The 18,318-nt window shown below is 37.9% G+C and overlaps 1 protein-coding gene across 1 annotated transcript in view; it reads left to right on the forward strand.

Annotated features, from left to right (window-relative positions):
- Positions 1-18,008, forward strand: part of LOC137259040 (guanine nucleotide-binding protein G(s) subunit alpha) — a 58,030-nt gene extending 40,022 nt beyond the window's left edge. Inside the window, exons 6-11 of the mRNA XM_067796746.1 lie at positions 7,980-8,034; positions 10,458-10,531; positions 10,869-11,048; positions 12,287-12,417; positions 13,077-13,144; positions 13,785-18,008. Of these exons, the coding sequence (XP_067652847.1) occupies positions 7,980-8,034; positions 10,458-10,531; positions 10,869-11,048; positions 12,287-12,417; positions 13,077-13,144; positions 13,785-13,931 (655 nt within the window). The 3' untranslated portion in view covers positions 13,932-18,008. The remainder of the gene's footprint in view (positions 1-7,979; positions 8,035-10,457; positions 10,532-10,868; positions 11,049-12,286; positions 12,418-13,076; positions 13,145-13,784) is intronic.
- Positions 18,009-18,318: the final 310 nt, after the last annotated feature.

Below are 18,318 nucleotides of genomic sequence, written 5' to 3' on the forward strand. Positions count from 1 at the left end.
AGTGATAATATTCAGTCAGTGAGCGGTCTTGTATTTTAGATGATCTTAACAATTTTCTAGCAAATTTTCATCATTATTGTGTATTATTGGGCTGTGGGATAGCCAAAAACCCAGATTCCCTACATGAGTACACAGCCTATCTCTGTTGCCCCCTGCCATGATATTGCTAAAAGCAGCACAAAACCATATTCACTCATTCACTATTCACATTCATTATTATCCAGATAACTACATATAATCAGGGTCATCAGCAATCAGAAGCAGCTACTTGGTGGTCAGTTGGAATTACATATTACATATCATTGTAAACAATATTGTCTTTATTATACTACTAATACAAGTGATAATATTTCATAAATCTTCATCCCTTGTACATCACTGTTGTAGGAATTAACAACTTCGTCACGAATATTGTCATAATACCTGATTAACAGTATCTCAAATAGTGTTGACAAATTGTCTTCATCACAAAATCTGCTATCTTGACAGCAAGATTGTCACCTTGTCTTGATATTTTTGTTGTGTTCAGCAACAATGACAACATGATAAACATCACAAAAATTGTGTCTAGAAGAGAATCCAAGACATTCTGTCAGTTAGCTGGTTGATAACGAGCAACAATACAAGGGATGAATGATGTATACTGTAACAGAACAAACATGTGCAGCATGCACATAACATCAATAATTTATTCAAATGCACTGCACTTCCCCAGATACTGACATCAGAGAATGGTATTCTCAGCATGACATAGTTAAATGTAATCCACAAAAATATTCTTCACTTTATGAGTATTGATGGATCTATATGTAACTGGGACGGGAATAGACAGTTTTGAATATTTATGGTTGTAATTTCCCAAACAGGCTCTCCACATTGGAGATAAACTGTAGCTTCTTGAAAAGTCCAGACATCATCAAATATTCACAAATGTTTCTCATTTTCGGCTAAAAATAGATTATTGCGTTAATAATTTATTGTGTTTCTCCATCCGTATTTTGTTGTGGCTGGTTGTGGAGGAAGGGAAAAGCACAAGCTCTCTTACTAAGGATTTGTCAATGTTTCCCTAATGTTGTATATGCAGTATTTTACTACAGTTGGAGGTTATACTGTCAGTGTATGTATTTCATAGCAAGCTGTTGTTAAGATGTGTACCAGCCGAGTATATCAGTTATGAGAGTATGTGGATGGGTGAGTATACTGTCCTAATATGTGCATTGTGGGAAACTTTAAACAATTTTGGGGAGAGAAATACAGTACTATTAAGTCGATTATTTAAACTTACAATGAATGATATACAGCCTATGTATGTGCATTATGGGAAGTTTTGATGAGGGATATTCAGATTGAGTGTATGCATTATGGGAAGATGCAATAACAGATATTAGAACAAGAGTATGTATTGTGGGAAGTTGTGATGAGGGATATACAGATTGTGTATATACATTGTGGAAATTTGTGATGAGGGATATACAGATTGAGTATATACATTGTGGAAATTTGTGATGAGGGATATACAGATTGAGTGTATACATTGTGGAAATTTGTGATGAGGGATATACAGATTGAGTGTATACATTGTGGAAATTTGTGATGAGGGATATACAGATTGAGTGTATACATTGTGGAAATTTGTGATGAGGGATATACAGATGGAGTATATGCCTTATTGGAAGATGTGATAGTGAATGAATAGATTGAGTATACGCCTTATTGGAAGATGTGATAGTGGATAAATAGATTGAGTATATGCCTTATTGGAAGATGTGATAGTGGATAAATAGATTGAGTATATGCTTTATGGGAAGATGTGATAGAGATATTTGTTGGGCTGTTGACATTGCGTGAGGTCAATGTTTTGTGGTCATGAGTAACATTGTCATTGTGTAAACTCGTTCAGACTAACATGTTAGATCTGGAGATAGCCTTACAGCCAGGTCTCATCCTAATGGACAATACAGGTTGTGATATCAAATTACTGTAACATGACATCATGATTGGCCTTCATGGTTGGGAGCGACTTCCATAAGAATTGTTGGTACTGTGCTCCCAGGCACCAGCATACCAACAGATAGTTCTTGATTTGCCTGGTGCTTGACATTAAGGGAATACAAGCTCCATGTCAAACCCAATTTCACTGTACCTGTGAAATAATTTTGAAAATATCTATATTCTACACGCCAATATTTCATGTTCATACAGTAACATAAAACAGTCTTGAAACTATGAATGATATAGCTGTGTCCTGTATCCATTTCATAGCTTGGCAAAAAGAGGCTTAACCATCACAGTACTCAGAAAGTATTCAAATTTTTGTGTGTGTGATGAATGGTAAAAATATGTCTGTATTAGGTTCAGTGGCTCACCTGCTGAAGCCATTAGAAATTTTCATGATGGTGTAAAATGTTTAGTGGCTCTGAAACATGTCTGCTTGCCACATAGAATATCAGATTCCACATGTGTGAACCACATTGATGATGTCTCCTACAGCGATGTTACTCCATTTCTTCCCAATATGGCATTAAGAAATACATGCTTTTCTGGTTGTTTCTTCGTCAAGATGTTACCTTAAGAGACTCTGGTAATACTTGCTGGTTACAAGCATGCATGTTGATCTATGACACAGATTGCGGATTTGTTCAGATTGCCTGATGGCTAAGTTCCCATGCCAAACAGAAACGGCCTAATCAGCCTTGTTTGTCAGCTGCTATACAAATATGGATTGTCTACAATCTTATCATTTGCCGCAAAATGTTCAGCTGTTGGAGCATGCTATCCTTACACTTTGTGTGGATTATTGTCAGTTTGACATGTTTTGTTATACTTGTGAGCAGTTCTAGCTGAACCTGTTGTTTTGTGCAGTCTGGCACAATAGTTCAAATATTAGGCCAAAAATTATTTGAATTATTCAAAATGAAAATGTGTTCGTATGTCTTATTGGTTATGATAAATGATACAGGGTGTTTGGGGTAGAAGAATATGATACAGGTAGATGATGCAGAATGTTATTCTTGACAGGGTGTTACAGGGCAGTAAGAGCGTGTGACAGGGTAATAGTGGGTGGCAAGATTGTTACAGGGTGATTGGTAGTATAGGGCCTTACAGGGTAATAAGAAGGTGTGACAGGGTGATAGTGGGTGGCAAGATTGTTACAGGGTGATTGGTGATATAGGGCCTTAAAGGGTAATAAGAAGGGGTGACAGGGTAATAGTGGGTGGCAAGATTGTTACGGGGTTCAGGGTTTGTGAATTCTTATGATGCAACAATGTAGTGGATGTTGCGTCGTTACAAGCTGATCAGTAATGCAGGCTACATGCAGATGATGCAGCATTATAGTGCCTATTGCAGCATTATTGTCTACTTATAAGTAATGCAAGGTACGAGCAAATGCTGCTGTTGATAGAGGGGAAAGCAGGACAGACAAATAGGTGTTAGAAATGCACATGATGCCAGTAATGAAGAAAGAGGCTAACATTAGCTGGAACGGAAATGGCAGTGTTTCACCCTAGCAGAGTTGCAACAGGGGTGAGGCAGTACATGAGGTACAACGGGCAAATTGTATGTTAATCCACTCTGTAAGCACATATTCAAAATATCTCTGCTCCAACTCAACTGCCAGATTAGCTACAATGAATGTTGTTGCAATTTGGAAATAGTACTGTGGATGAATTGCATCTGCAGACTCTGCAAGCTCACAATATCCCTAGCAGCTTGGCTGAAGTCAGAGTGGAAGCAGATTCCGCATGGGGAGAGAGTTGTTGGTGTCTGTGTCATCTCCATTTCTTTCTTGACTTGCGGGGAAATCTGAAATTTGAGGGATACGTCTAGCCATCCATGATGGAGGGAGGAAAATAACAAAACAGATACGCAGTAGACAATGCGGGGGAGGATTTGGCCAAGACTTGGAAATATGTTATGAAAGTACTCCTGGAATTAATTAATGTTCTATCCAGGTGTAGTTTTCTTTTTGCTGCCATGTTCTATTTTCAGCTGAGATTTTGTTTGTAATTGTTATCAAGATCCTACAGTAGTCAGTAAGCTTGATAATGAATGTCTCAAGGGGTCATCTTTTTCAAAAGAAACGTCTGCGTTATTTGTTTATAGACAGAGCATACATGTGACGAGTTCTAAGAGTCATGAGAATTCTTGACATAATTGTCAGGTACTGCCCTATCTAAAATGAAATGAACTCATCATGGCTAGAGATTGTGTGTAGTGGCTTCTTCGCTAACAGTTGGAGCCTGGTTTACCTCATTAACCCGTAAACTATTAGCCTATATAAATAGATAGCACATGACTCACTGTTCCTATAAATAGCTGTCCTGGAGTTAAAGGTCGTAACCTTCGTCCTGACATAAATTCGCCATGCCATTATGTGGTCGTGCCTCTCCATTGTTTTGGTTGTGATGTGTTTATAGAACTAGGACACCCAAACTTTTATCTGTCTTTCCTCACTGTTTTCTATCTTTTTATCTCATTCTTTTCATCAATGCTTCTCTGTGTGAAATAATTTTTAATTTAGAACACGTCATGTGTTGTGTGGATTATTTTTACAATGCAACAAGAATCAAAAGGCAAGACAGGTTGAAAAACACTTTACAAACATGAAGGAAAAAAATCTGTCAAACTGATAGTATGTTTTTATAATTGAGTTAAGTCTTAAAATAAAGGTAATTGTTCTTTATTGTTCAGGATCACCTTGATTCAAAATTTAATTCTTAATTTATCACATCACACATCAAAAATATGTTCTTGTTTTATAAAAAATCATAAAAATCAATTTGGTAAACTGAGACTGAAACTAATGTAATTTTAAGTGGTGTAATTAAATTCTAAACAGATTTAAATATATATACATTAGTAGCTTGTTTTCAGTCAAGTATATACTGTGAAAAAATTAATATATTTTCAGTAAGCATCGATTATGGTAGGCGTGATTAGTTTGTAGTGTAAGGAGATAACAGCGCAAGTAGTATAACAAGCCAGCATACTGTACAAGGGTTAATATCAAATCAAATTCAGACAAATACAAAACATTGCGAGGACAGTTTGGTTTCTGATCTACATGACCTTGGTGTCCATGACAACACTGTGAGAGTGTGTCTTCTGCACAACTGACCATCTTAGTCAGCCATGGATTATGTCCTAAAATTAGTTCAGTTTACAATGGTTTTGTTTGTTCATCCATTTGTACTTTCCAGTAAAATATCATTAAGGGCTTGCAGATTGAGGACCATTTCATTTTTCTATAACATTTTGGAAATTAACTATTTTCAGATGCTAAAAAATGTTGAAGCAGCAGTTAGTTGGAGGTCTATGTGTATTTATTTTATAGGAAATGTGTTGAATTATTGGGAAAACAAAGACATTTCTGTTAAGATTGTGCTCTACTCAGGTCTTGTTCAAATGCTGAGGAGAATACTTAGGTTAAAAAGAGAATTGTATGTAAGTAGTTTCTTTGAGATGAGTTTAGATTTTTCTGTTTTTGGTCCATATGTGGTCAGATGGAGAATTTCCTTTTACCAGACTAATTGCCTTGTGCTCATCAGTTGAACTTTCAATTCTACTCCCATTTATGTACCACACCAGATCCACATCAACCATGATCATGGCATTACAGTATCTGCTGTAAGTCCTGTTTAGGGTGAATGTTATCTAGGCACAGACAACACTCATCCACTTAGGCCCGTAAAGGTCCGGGGTAGAATAGGCCTTCTGCAACCCATGCTTGTCTTAGGAGGCAACTAATGGTATGGGCAGGTCAGGCTCATTGACTAGGTTGCCACATGTCATCGGTTCCCAGTGGTGCAGATCGATGCTCATGCTGTTGGTCATTGGATTTTCTCATCCAGACTCGATTATATACATACCGCAGCCATGTAGGTGGAATATTGCAGGGTGTGGCATAATACTAAACTCACTCACTCACCTACATGGACCATTTCATGGTTGTTGATGACACTTCATCACATTGCCGTGACTATTTTTTTGCAGCAGATATCACTCATAGTGGCTTAATAGTGGCATAGTTGCTTCACAGTGACATTATATATTCAGAATAGCCTGACCTAATGTTGTTAATTATTAAACTTAAACTTACAACATTGTGTGCCTACCTGTCCAAAACCTCTGTACCCATCTCAGGCTTGTCACAGAGAGTATTTGTAGGAAAATAGTATATGTGTTTTACTGTGACTCTATCTGTATGTAGTGTAGAGCTCAGGTGGAAAAATATGCTTGAAATAATTCAGTAGGAAGTAAATTCTGACATATTTTGACCTGTGTATGAAAAAATAGAACTTGGAAATAATGCCAGGTTGTCATCATTTATGTTGTGTTTTGTAAATAATGCAGGAAGTATTTTGCTTGGCTAGTGATGCATTCAATTATGTATTTAGGCCTATTCTGGTGTAAATATTGTAACTTATTGAACACAATATGCAGATATTTAAATTAGTTAAAATACTGATGCTGATTATATTTTTGTAAACATCCAACATGTTGTGACATGATTCTGCATTTAGCATATGTTGGGATTGAAACTAGTAGGAGGAAAACAGCATGTACAAAGGTTTCATTTCTAAGGTAATTGAGGACGACATTGACTAAGTAAATTGGTTACCATAGCAATAGAATAGCCAGTTTATCTACTGTATGTAATTATGACGGCAGTGTTTGTTGATGATACTGTGCAGGTTTTGGTTCATGTCAGAAGAATCACTTTGTGATCATTTTGTAGACAAATGTTAGAATTGAAAAAGATTTCAAAACAGACTTGTCACAATGTTGTTTTTTTCTTGCTTCAAATTAAGTGACCCATTAAATTCACAGCTTCAGAAGATGTATAAATTCTTTTAAATAATTTTTAAATGGGAATTGGTAAAAATGTGAACATAGGCATTTGTTAATGTGGTTTGGGTATTTGTTAAAATGTTAATGCGGGTATTTGTTAAAATGTTAAGGCGGGTATTTGTTAAAATGTTAATGTGGGTATTTGTTAAAATGCTAATATGCGTATTTGTTAAAATATTAATGCGGGTATTTGTTAAAATGTTAATATGGGTATTTGTTAAAATGTTAATATGCGTATTTGTTAAAATGTTAACATTTTAACAAATACCCACATTAACATTTTAACAAATACCCTGCTAATGTGGGTATTTGTTAAAATGTTAATGCGGGTATTTGTTAAAATGTTAATGCGGATATTTGTTAAAATGTTAATATGGGTATTTGTTAAAATGCTAATGTGGGTATTTGTTCAAATGTTCATATGCATATTTGTTCAAATGTTAATGCAGTTTGTAATTATTGAAATGAGAAAGTATGCTGTCGTGACATAATCCCAAGAGATCTGACAAAATGGAAGATCTTTATGATTTTTGTAACATTGGTGTTGTTGTCTGTGAAATAATCTATAACCCAGTCATTGGTATGTTGTGGTTTGAAAATGGAAAAGCATACAAAGATAAAGAGACTTACTGAGGTTGAAATATGTAGTGTCAAAATGAAAGACATCGACCTTAGATATTTTCTAAGGTGGAATTGATTTTATTTTTCTTTTAATGTGTATTTTGTTTGATTAGCAGGACAAGCTCATAAACCATTGAATATATTGTGTAATTCTGTATTTGCAATGCATCTATGGTGTCTTGTGACATTTTGAAGAGTTTTCCCTTTGAATTTGAGTTGCCAATCAATACCAACTCCCCTAAAACTAGCTCACAGGATTCTCATCTAGTATGGTTTAATGCTTAAAGCTTTTAATGACCTCATTGATTCGGCATAAACAGAAAAAAGTAAGAAAGACCTTAGCAAGGCTGCAATGGCTCATACCAAAAAATGAATAGGTGACCTGGTGTTTTGCCTTATGTCTTTATGGATTATGCATAAACTTGCTGATTTTATCACAATATCTATTTCGTTGTCATCTTGTTAAGAAATGAACTGCCTTGCTGATTATGTTTTTCTCATTTCAGTTTTTTAGACCGAGTGCACATAGTGAAATTGCCAGATTACACGCCTACCGAGCAGGTAAGTGGCACCAACTTGTTTCCCCTTGTCTACAAAATGGAACAACCTTTTGAATTAGTAATCTCAGAAAATCGGCATTCCTGCAGGGGTATATGGTTAACTAGTGTGCAAGATTGCCTTCAGAATTGAAACATACATCACATATTTGACATGGAACAGTACCAGAGATATTGATTGGGTCTGCTCACTCCTATAGTTGTGTTCTTGCTTACTTAGTGGGGCTGATTATGTCATTAGCCCGAAATAGATGCAAACATGCAAAATAGTTAACATTCTCATACTGTTGGGTGAGATCAAGTAACAAGCATATGGGAAACATTAAGAAGAGGCTGATACCTAGTACTGGGTTCAGTGATAGAAATATTGTATATCAATTTTACAAATATTCAAACTTACCCTTTTCTTCCTCGATGCAGTGTTCGGAAAACTGATGACAGTCAGGAACAGGTTTTTTGCTTTGTACAATTCCTGGTAGATCAGTGAAAGTAATATTATGATGTGTTATATTTTGCATCGAAAGTAGTATTACTTGAACAGTCGGAAATTGAAAGGGTTTGCATGAATATGAATAAGGGGATGTTTCATACCATAGAAATGGCAATTATCCATGGAGCACTGTTGTTACCTTTGAATGATTTCTATGTATATAGCTTATTAGTGTGACCTTCGTTCCCAGCCACTATGCATGACTGCAGTTGGAACAATGAGGATATCCAACATCTCGATTCTACATAAGCTCATGTTATTTACTGAATTAGAGCCCTCTTAGAAAATCATAGATGTGAGTCAGATCTGAGTTACATGCCTTGGAATAACAAGAAGAGTCATGTCAGTGCCATTAAAACTGTTCATTTGATCAGAAGCGTTGTGTACATCTGGCATTATGCCATAATCCTTAGTTGCTAGATTAGCAGGGCATTGGCCGCAAGAAGAGTGAAGGACATGGGATGGGATCAGGGTGGGCTTATGCTGGGGGCATTGTGCTGATGTATTGCATCCAGCTCTTCACTGTGGTCTCGCATACAAATATTGTGATCACATTGTTTTTATAATATGTATCCCATAGTATATGAGGTCCAGATAAAGTATGCATTGTTTGAGGTAGGACCATATAGAAGAACATGGATTGATTTGTGGGTATTGACTTTCTCCATTTGCAAATAAGTCATTGTAGGAGCCAGTCAAGGCATAACAGCATTGCTTCGGACAGTACTTGGCCTGCTGCATGCTGGTCTAGGAATGGTGCTTGGTGATACCGTACTGCTAGTGATGAGAAGGGTACTTGGTGATACCGTACTGCTAGTGATGAGAAGGGTACATGGTGATACCGTACTGCTAGTGATGAGAAGGGTACTTTGTGATACTTCATTTGCTGGAAGGTTGATATCTATACTGCACAGCTAGGTATCAGACGGGTACGTGGTGGTACTGAATCACTAGGTATGGGAAGGGCACTCAGCGATAAAGGAAGGGTACATGGCAAGGTTCCACTGCTAGTGACAGGAAGGGAACACGCTGACAACATGGAAAAGTTGCTATTACGGTAGAGTTTTCTAAAGATTCTGTTGCATCAGGGACATCAGGTAAAGCCCAGGGAGTAATGAGATGTCCTATACAAGTATTACTTCCTCAGTAGTAGTGTATCATTGTTGCTAATATGGGATGCCTTTGTGAATCAGTGCAGGTTACAATAACTGCCAAGATTGTCATATTAGATAGGTCGACTGGGACTAAGGGAGGTGGTAATTTGGGAAGGCAATATCAGGCATGGTATTGGAGAAATTCTGAATATTGGAGCAGGTACTAACTGCAGCTTAGTGAAAGTGTTGATGACCACTTGCCACCTGCCTCACAGTTTCATATTCAAGTCATCCCTACCTCCAGGCTGGTAACATGTTAACAGTGGGAAAAGACCATGATCTCCCCAACATTGATCACTCATCTCTTAACCATCCACCATCCACCATCCACCATTCACCACCCATATTTTGTTTAAGAGATCAACAATATTTCTCTCAAGAGCTAACAAATATCACCAGTGGTTACCTGTAGTACATAGTTTTCAGGACACAGTCTAAACTTCAGGAATTGGGGAAACCTCCATGTATATTGCTGATTATAAGAAACAATTAAAAGTGAAACATCAGTTATGTGTTATGAATGTTAGGTGTCAGTGATAAACTTTTCATTATGTATCAAAAGAGCCTTTTCACCAGGGTTGTTTTGCAAAGAGGTGTGGGTCTTTTTATATATGTATTATTTTTTATGATGTATTATCATTTGGTGTTAAACCTGCTTAACCTTACAGTGAGGAATTCTTTTTAAGTGTTTATCTTTGTCATGGTTACAGGTAGACGATACCTGTGAATTACCTTTGTTTTGTCATGTCTGATTTTGCTAATTTTTATATTCATTTATTGCAGGATATATTGCGGTGTCGGGTACTAACATCAGGAATATTTGAAACTAAGTTTACAGTTGATAAAGTAAATTTTCAGTAAGTATGGCCTTCCTGTCTGTTTTTGATAAAACTGGTTTATTGAGGGTGTTTTTGTCACCATGGTAACAGTGGAATATTTTTTGTCAGATTTTAACTATTTTCCTTACATGTATGAATTATATTAATAACATAAATAAGACAATTTTACAATTTATTTGGAACACCTAGTGCAGATTTTGTATGAAGAAGTGTGAAAATAGGAACTTTTGGTATGGTTTTAATCATAGACGTTTTTAATCAGATATTATAAAATTATAATGTATATGTACATGTAAACATGTGTACTGAAAAGGTAATTGTCTTAGTGGTCCTGATGCTGATGTTGTGATTGCAGCATGTTCGATGTGGGTGGTCAGAGAGATGAGCGTAGGAAGTGGATCCAGTGCTTTAATGATGTGACGGCCATCATCTTCGTCACTGCATGCAGTGGCTACAATCTGGTCCTGCGAGAAGATCCCAGCCAAAATAGACTCAAAGAATCCTTAGAACTTTTTAGGAGTATCTGGAATAACAGGTAAGCATGTAGATTGTAATATTCTTGTTGAAGGTGGCTTGTGGCGTTTTGCAGTAAATACATATTTTTTCAATACACATCACCAGCAGGGATTATTAGATGAAATAGCAAGCTTTTGCCTCCCCTCTCCCCTTGATGATTCCCTCTGTCCTCTGTTAGAAATAGTCCCCAGCTATTGTCATACAACATGACCAAATTAGATCAAATTGTCAAGCTTGGTGACCAGAATGATTCATCATACATTGTTGTTCGTTGTATTACTCGCTGGTCCACCTACAGATAGAGGAATATTGCCTAGTGCTGAGATAAAGAGCCAATGAAAGTCATTTACACCATGTCATTTTGTGGTCCGAGGGTTCATGGAATCTGGATAGATCCTGAATGTGGACCCCTACAGGACCCTTGTGGGACCCTTGTACCAGCTTGCACTGCCTAATGCCCTCACTGGGCTTGCATTTACTCTGTTTCACTAAGTGAGGAGGACCCTGCCGTTTCATGCAGAGTTGTAGCCCATAGAGATGTCAGGATTCAACTGGTTTGAATGCAAGGAGTGATGGGTTAGCCTAGTGGTTAAAGCATTCGTTTGTTATACCCAATACCTGGATTGATGGCCCATGAAGGTCTCAGGGTAGAATAGGCCTTCAGCAACCCATACTTGCCATAAAAGGTGACTATGCTTGTTGTAAGAGGCGACTAACGGGATCGGGTGGTCAGACTTGCTGACTTGATTGTCACATTTCATCAGTTCCCATTTGCACAGATCAATACTCATGTTGGTGATCACTGGATTGTCTGGTCCACACTCGATTATTTACAGATCGCCACCATATATCTGGAATATTGCTGAATGTGGCGTAAAACTAAACTCACTCACTCACTCACTCACTCACCTGGATTGATATGATGTATGAAGCCCATTTCAGGTGTCCCTCGCTGTGATATTGTTGGAATATTGCTAAAAGTGTAGTAAAACCAGACTTGCTGTAATTCAGAATCGCCTTGGTTGCAATCTTTAGTTTTTCATTACAACACTCATGAGTTTCACGAAGGTTGTATCTGAGACATCTGTCACTGAGGATAATGAAACTGATATGATTAAGTTGTATTACAGTTCCATGTGGAAGTACACCCAACGTCACATACTCACTCACTCACTCACACTCCAACCCAAACCATCCCATCCCAACATTGCTTGCTCAGTTGCTCGGTTACCATGATGCTTTTGTTTTGTGTTCCAGGTGGCTCAGAACAATATCCGTAATTTTATTCTTAAACAAGCAGGACCTATTAGCAGACAAAGTGAGAGCTGGAAAATCAAAAATAGAGGACTACTTTACTGACTTTTCCAGATACCAGACCCCACCAGATGGTAAGAATGTTGCCCACAGTGCAGGTTAGATATATATTGCAACTTGAACATTTCAGGCTGAAAATGCTCTGATCAACATGTGGTTGTAAAAATCTACAGTTGTTATTGATGGAGCCAGGGAGTAGTGATGTGGTTAAAGCATTCATTCGTCTCACCAAAAACCTGGGTTTGATTCCCCACATGGGTGCAAGACCATACTCCACTCACTCACTCACTCACTCACTCACTCACTCACTCACTCACTCACTCACTCACTCACTCACTCACTCACTCACTCACTTTTATTGAGGGGTGTTGATAATGTTGTTCTTCTTAAAAGGCTGATAATAGTAATTATTTTTGAGAGGTGCTTATGATGTTGAATCTTTGTCAATACCATAGAAACAAGTAGGACTCAAGTCTGTAGTCTTTTACGGCAGATATAATTTGATAATGTGGATATGTTTCATATAGGTTATATCTAGAATGAGTTGGAAATAACCTTCAGTTGCAAAGTTTTATTTCTTTATTTTAATTGATATATGTTATATATCTGGGCATTTAAATCATCAAGTATTACTTCATGTGAGTGATATGATGTATATTTTTTGTCTTGGTCCATGTGTGAATTGCTAGGTAATTTATTTGATGAACAACTGATTTGATTTGTTGTGTTCCAGCGGTGTTTGAGTCTACAGACGACCCGGAGGTAGTTCGGGCCAAATATTTCATCAGGGATGAATTCTTGGTAAGCGAATGCAAAATTCAAACTTCTTTTTAAGTACAGTGTATCTGATCAGCTGGTTCTCCATTAAGTCCATATGCTGTATTGTTATATTCTAAATGCCCTAAAGGGGTTATTGACATTTCACAGCTCTTCTTCCAAAACATTAAAATGGTTAACATATGCTAAAGTCTTCAAGGGGCACAGGTGCCAAGATTATCTGTCCAGTGTTGTATTCCTTTCTTGTCGTTGATTCACACTTACATGTTTAGAGCTTTCGTCAATGATACATTGTACAAATTGGTATCAACCCCATTTCACTCAATTTTTATAAGCCCTCATCACTTGGAAAACTTGAACCCTTTCATTAAATATTGAATAAGAATTCAGATTTACTATGATATTAACTGAGTCACACACCAGTTCAAGCCCCCATTTCTTCACAAGACAGTGATGGTTACATTAAGCGCTACAATTGTGGTAAGACTATATTAAACTAAGATTGTCCTAACTCATCTAATTATGCATGGACTAGAAGTTGTAGCTTTAGGATTTTCCTACCTGACATAGGTTAACGTAAACTTATCAACATCATAGTCTTAGGATTACTTTGTGGAAGTTGCTCAGGACTCTCTCAACTTATTGTGAAATTTGTCTCTTTCAGCGGATCAGCACAGCCAGTGGTGATGGCCGACACTACTGCTACCCTCACTTCACCTGCGCAGTCGACACTGAGAACATCAAACGAGTTTTCAATGATTGCCGAGATATCATTCAGAGGATGCACTTACGTCAGTATGAGCTTCTGTGATGCTGCCAGCAGCCCATAGGTGGAGCTGGTGGTAAGCGTGACTTTGTGGTGAAGAGACATCTTATATGATGATGTGATGAAGATGATGTGATGATGTCTACTGCATCTTTCAAGGGACTCAATCATGTCACCCTATCTCTCTCTCTCTCTAGCTCTTGCGCCTCGCTCGAGCCGCGTCACAAGTGATCATGTGACCCCGCCAACTGTGGTACTTAGTGTGTTGGTTGACCGTACAAAGTTGGTGTTATGGCTAGCAGCGAAGTGAGGCGGGCGAGCGGGCGAGCGAGCGAGCGACACTTGCACCTGAAGGAACAACACTGTGTTTGTACTATACAAAACCACACTGTCTATCTTTATTTTGTCCAATCAGTGCAGTTGTTTTCGTCTACGAGTCGGCAACCATGTTTGCAGAGTGGAGCAAATTTTGTTATGCGAGTGTTCCAGTGGAGCTTTACCTTGTAGCAGCAAGAGGATTCAACCAATCACTGTCTAGTGCGTACGTACATATGCCAAACACAGGCTCCACTACTCGCCGTCTGCACTTGCGCGACGAGCTATCCGTGGGGACTGACTTGAACTGATTCCTGTGTTTGCTGTAACAGTCTGCTGCCAGCTGGCAGCCAGACCACAATATGCAGATTTTGTTTGATTGTAATATTTGGATGACCTGCAGCCGTTTCTATGACAACTGCTGGTGGCACCTATCGTCCAATCAGCTGACTGAATGAGGAACTGTCGTCCAACTGGACTGTGGATTGCTAACATACTGTTTCTTTGGTGTCAGTTGGTTATTTGGAGTCGCATATTTGTGTATAATGTTGACTCTTTTCAAAACAAGTATTTGTATGAACATGACTTGTACTGTATATGACTACGCTTGACCTTCTGTGAGCACTTTGTTTGCTACCTGTGGGTGTCCGTCCGTCCATCTATCAGTTGGTCGGTCAGTCATCCAGAGTCGCTGTGCATGTTCGCGTGTATGTTCGTACGTACATATGCGCGTCTGTCTGTAACACTGCTGGCGTGAGGCCAAAATCGACGAGTGAAGGGTCCATCATCGTGTTACTCCGCCCTAATGTTTTGTTAAGTTGTAAATTAGTTGTAAAAATATGTACTTGGATGATTCCATGCTTGTTTCACTGGGTATTTACGCGTGTTTTAGATTGAAGTAGACAGCACTGATCGCCACATCCTCTGGTGCATCGTTGGTACAAACTGGATCAAGTACACAAGCCGTGTCAGGGCGGGCCATCATCAAGATCCAACTGTTGCTCTCAATTCATGATTTTCTTTAATTTTCTCCATTTTTTTAAACAAAGTACAGAGGACTAATTAGAAGTTAGCTAGAGGGAGGGCATTGGTGTCTATGATACTTTGATTTATGATTGCAGAAATTATGTGATTTGTTTGATTTTGAACACGAGATATGACACTAGTTTTGCGAGCATGTTGGAAGTGTCCCTGGCTACTACGCTCTGTCCTCTCTGACAGTTCTTGTGCAGATTGCTAGGGTACATTTAATCCATTGACATCACACAATGTACATATCCATATTGATGCGAAAAGCTGTGAAGATTTGTTGTTATTGTTGGCTGTGTATTACCTTCCTTCCACAGCTGTCGATGTTGCCGCTGCCGCTGCGTAAAGGATACTGTTGTAACAGTACAGCACAACAAACACATTATTTATTTATTTACTATGAATTTTGTGCTTGATGATTAATGTTTTATATCTTCTTGACTGGAGACTTTTACATACATTTTATCAAGAATTACTGCAAGAATAGCCAGCATATAGTGAAAAGGATGGACTGCTCTGTTCTAAAGGTTTTATCACTTTTACCAGATATTTTCTTTGGCCTTGTTCATGACGAAAAAGTTCATGTAAACAAAACTGTTTTGAATGTTCAAAATTATTGCCTAAATTTTAACTGATTATGTTTATACGTCTTGTTCATGAAATTGGTTTCAGAAATTGATAATGATTTTGTGCTTATCTGGTACAAATTCCGTTTCACTGTAAGTGGTTTGTTAAACGCACCAAACGTATGGTATGGAGTAATTTTTGTGTAAACGCATGTAAATAATCTTTACCAAGAAGTTGACATATACAGTTACATGGAGATACCAGGTTCACACACGTCTAGAGGGAAACTAGTGTTTCACTTATTATCATGCGTTTTTGTCGCCATAGTTACTGGCACCTGATTGGCCAAGTGATTCTTGTCGTCATAGCGACTGGCCAATTCAAGCCAGTACAAAGGATGCCAGCGGCATTTTGTAAACATCTACATCTCCGTCTACATTATGCAACTGACTGTGATGAGATCCGTGACGTTGGTGCGGCCATGGCCGCCAACAATAGAATCAATTAATATTGAGTGCTAATCGTGTTCCCTCTTATCTCTGCTACAGTGTATGGGACAATTCACTGAGGGACAATTATGTTTGTCCTATATCTCAAATCTCTAACATTAGACGAGACTTTCTTGTGTTAGATGCAACAACTATGGCTGATTGCTCACCCGATCACTTGAAGCGAAATTTCATTGCAAAAGAAGAAAATGCCAACAGTAGGGTGGTCCAATATGATGTTGATTGAAATATTTGTCTGCAATATTATAACCAAGCAGTTTAGATAGAGACAGTTCAAATGCCATCGTTCAGAAATTAAGATCCTTTGTTTTAAGAATGATTTTGTATGAATTTGACAAAATGGGCAGATTCAGGTGGTGTAAGTTGTAGCGTAAAATTGAACTCATGATTTGGCAAATATTATTAAGGAATGTATCACATCAGTAAACAAGAATTTCAGAAAACCTTTTCTACGGTTAACACCAGCAGTATAGAAAGAGCATTTTGATACTGTATGAGGATAGCGTGGAAACTATCCTTAGCTGGTCGGACTGGGACACCACTTTCAATGCATAACAGCTACCTGTATCAGATTGTCACCATTAACTCTTACTGTTGATTTTATCATGTACATTACTTGCGTGAAATGGTGAATCATATCTTATGTTTAAATGTTTCTTTCATGAAGACCGAGAGGAACTATCATCCTCTTGTGATACTCTCACAATTCTTGGCTCCCATTAGGTACAAGTCCTCCGAAGGAAAAGCCTTTGGATGATTTGTTTTTATTAATATAATTTTTGCTTTAATCACAACTGCATAGTATCTGTTGATGTAGCTGAAAAGTTTTATTTTTTCATAACGTTTATGTTTGAAGCAACATTGACTTGTTTAGCCGATTATGCATTTCTCATTACCATATCTTTGAAAATCAGCTCCAAGGTTAGTCTTGCTGTTAAAGGGAGGTAACTTCTCTCTGAGTTAATGGAAGGCTATTCTCAAGCCCGGATTCTAATCCCCAACTAGATACAGTTGTAATCTCAATCATGTTTTGTTTTTACAATTCTACTACTATCAAGTGCCATGGATCTGGAAATTGTTTAAAAAGACATACAAAAAACCCCAGTTTTATCTAACTCTTTATTTTTAATTGTGGTTAGAAATACCCAAGCTTGCATTAACGTGATTAATGGTCAAGTCCTGCCTTCTGATGTTGAGTTAAGCTACTTGACAATGTACAGGGGGCAGCACTGTCTGACAATAAGTGGCGCTTTACATGTTGCTGTTAACTTCTGATCAGCTGAATTTAGACAAATTCCCATGATCAGCTAAATCAGTGATCTGGCCTGTGTAAACTTTCCAATGATTGAGTAATATTGCTTCTGGCCTTCATTAAATCTGTAACTACTGGCTGAATCTGGCCTTTGGCATAGCTCTGTAAACTCCCCCTGATTGGCTGAATCTGGCCTTTGGCCTCAGTAAACTTTCCAATGATTGGCTGAATTTAGCCTTTGGCTGCTCAATGACCTTTTTGTGATCTGTTGATCAGCAATAACAATAGGTTTAGCCAAATGTCGGGTACATGTCTCTGGGCTCACAGGCTTGCTGGAGTAGTCAGACGGACGGACAGTCCGTCGGACAGTCGAGCTGCAGTCGGCTGCTGGGGTTTCTCTACCATGTGTCAATTGTCTGTATTGTAAAATAAAAACAATTTCTTACTAAATATATCATATTCCTAGTTTTTTGTTCAACCAACAGAACAGATGGATTGGTGAGCCATTGGATCAGGCATCTGTGGTATAACCATATGTCGTACACACCTGGCAAGAACATAAAAGGATGGCTTTGTTCTTGTTGTGGAAACAAATCTTTGGAGTCTTCTGTGGACTGACTAGTACAATACAGATATAAGTATGTCAAAAGCTTCTCAAAAGAATTTAACTCCACCCATGCAGATTCATGATAACAAGAAGGAATTGGGTTTTCCTCAAATTCTTGTGCATTAGAACAAGTTGCAAATACTCACTGGCACT

The sequence above is a fragment of the Haliotis asinina genome, chromosome 12 (genome assembly GCF_037392515.1).
Source record: "Haliotis asinina isolate JCU_RB_2024 chromosome 12, JCU_Hal_asi_v2, whole genome shotgun sequence".
Classification (NCBI taxonomy): Eukaryota; Metazoa; Mollusca; class Gastropoda; order Lepetellida; family Haliotidae; genus Haliotis; species Haliotis asinina.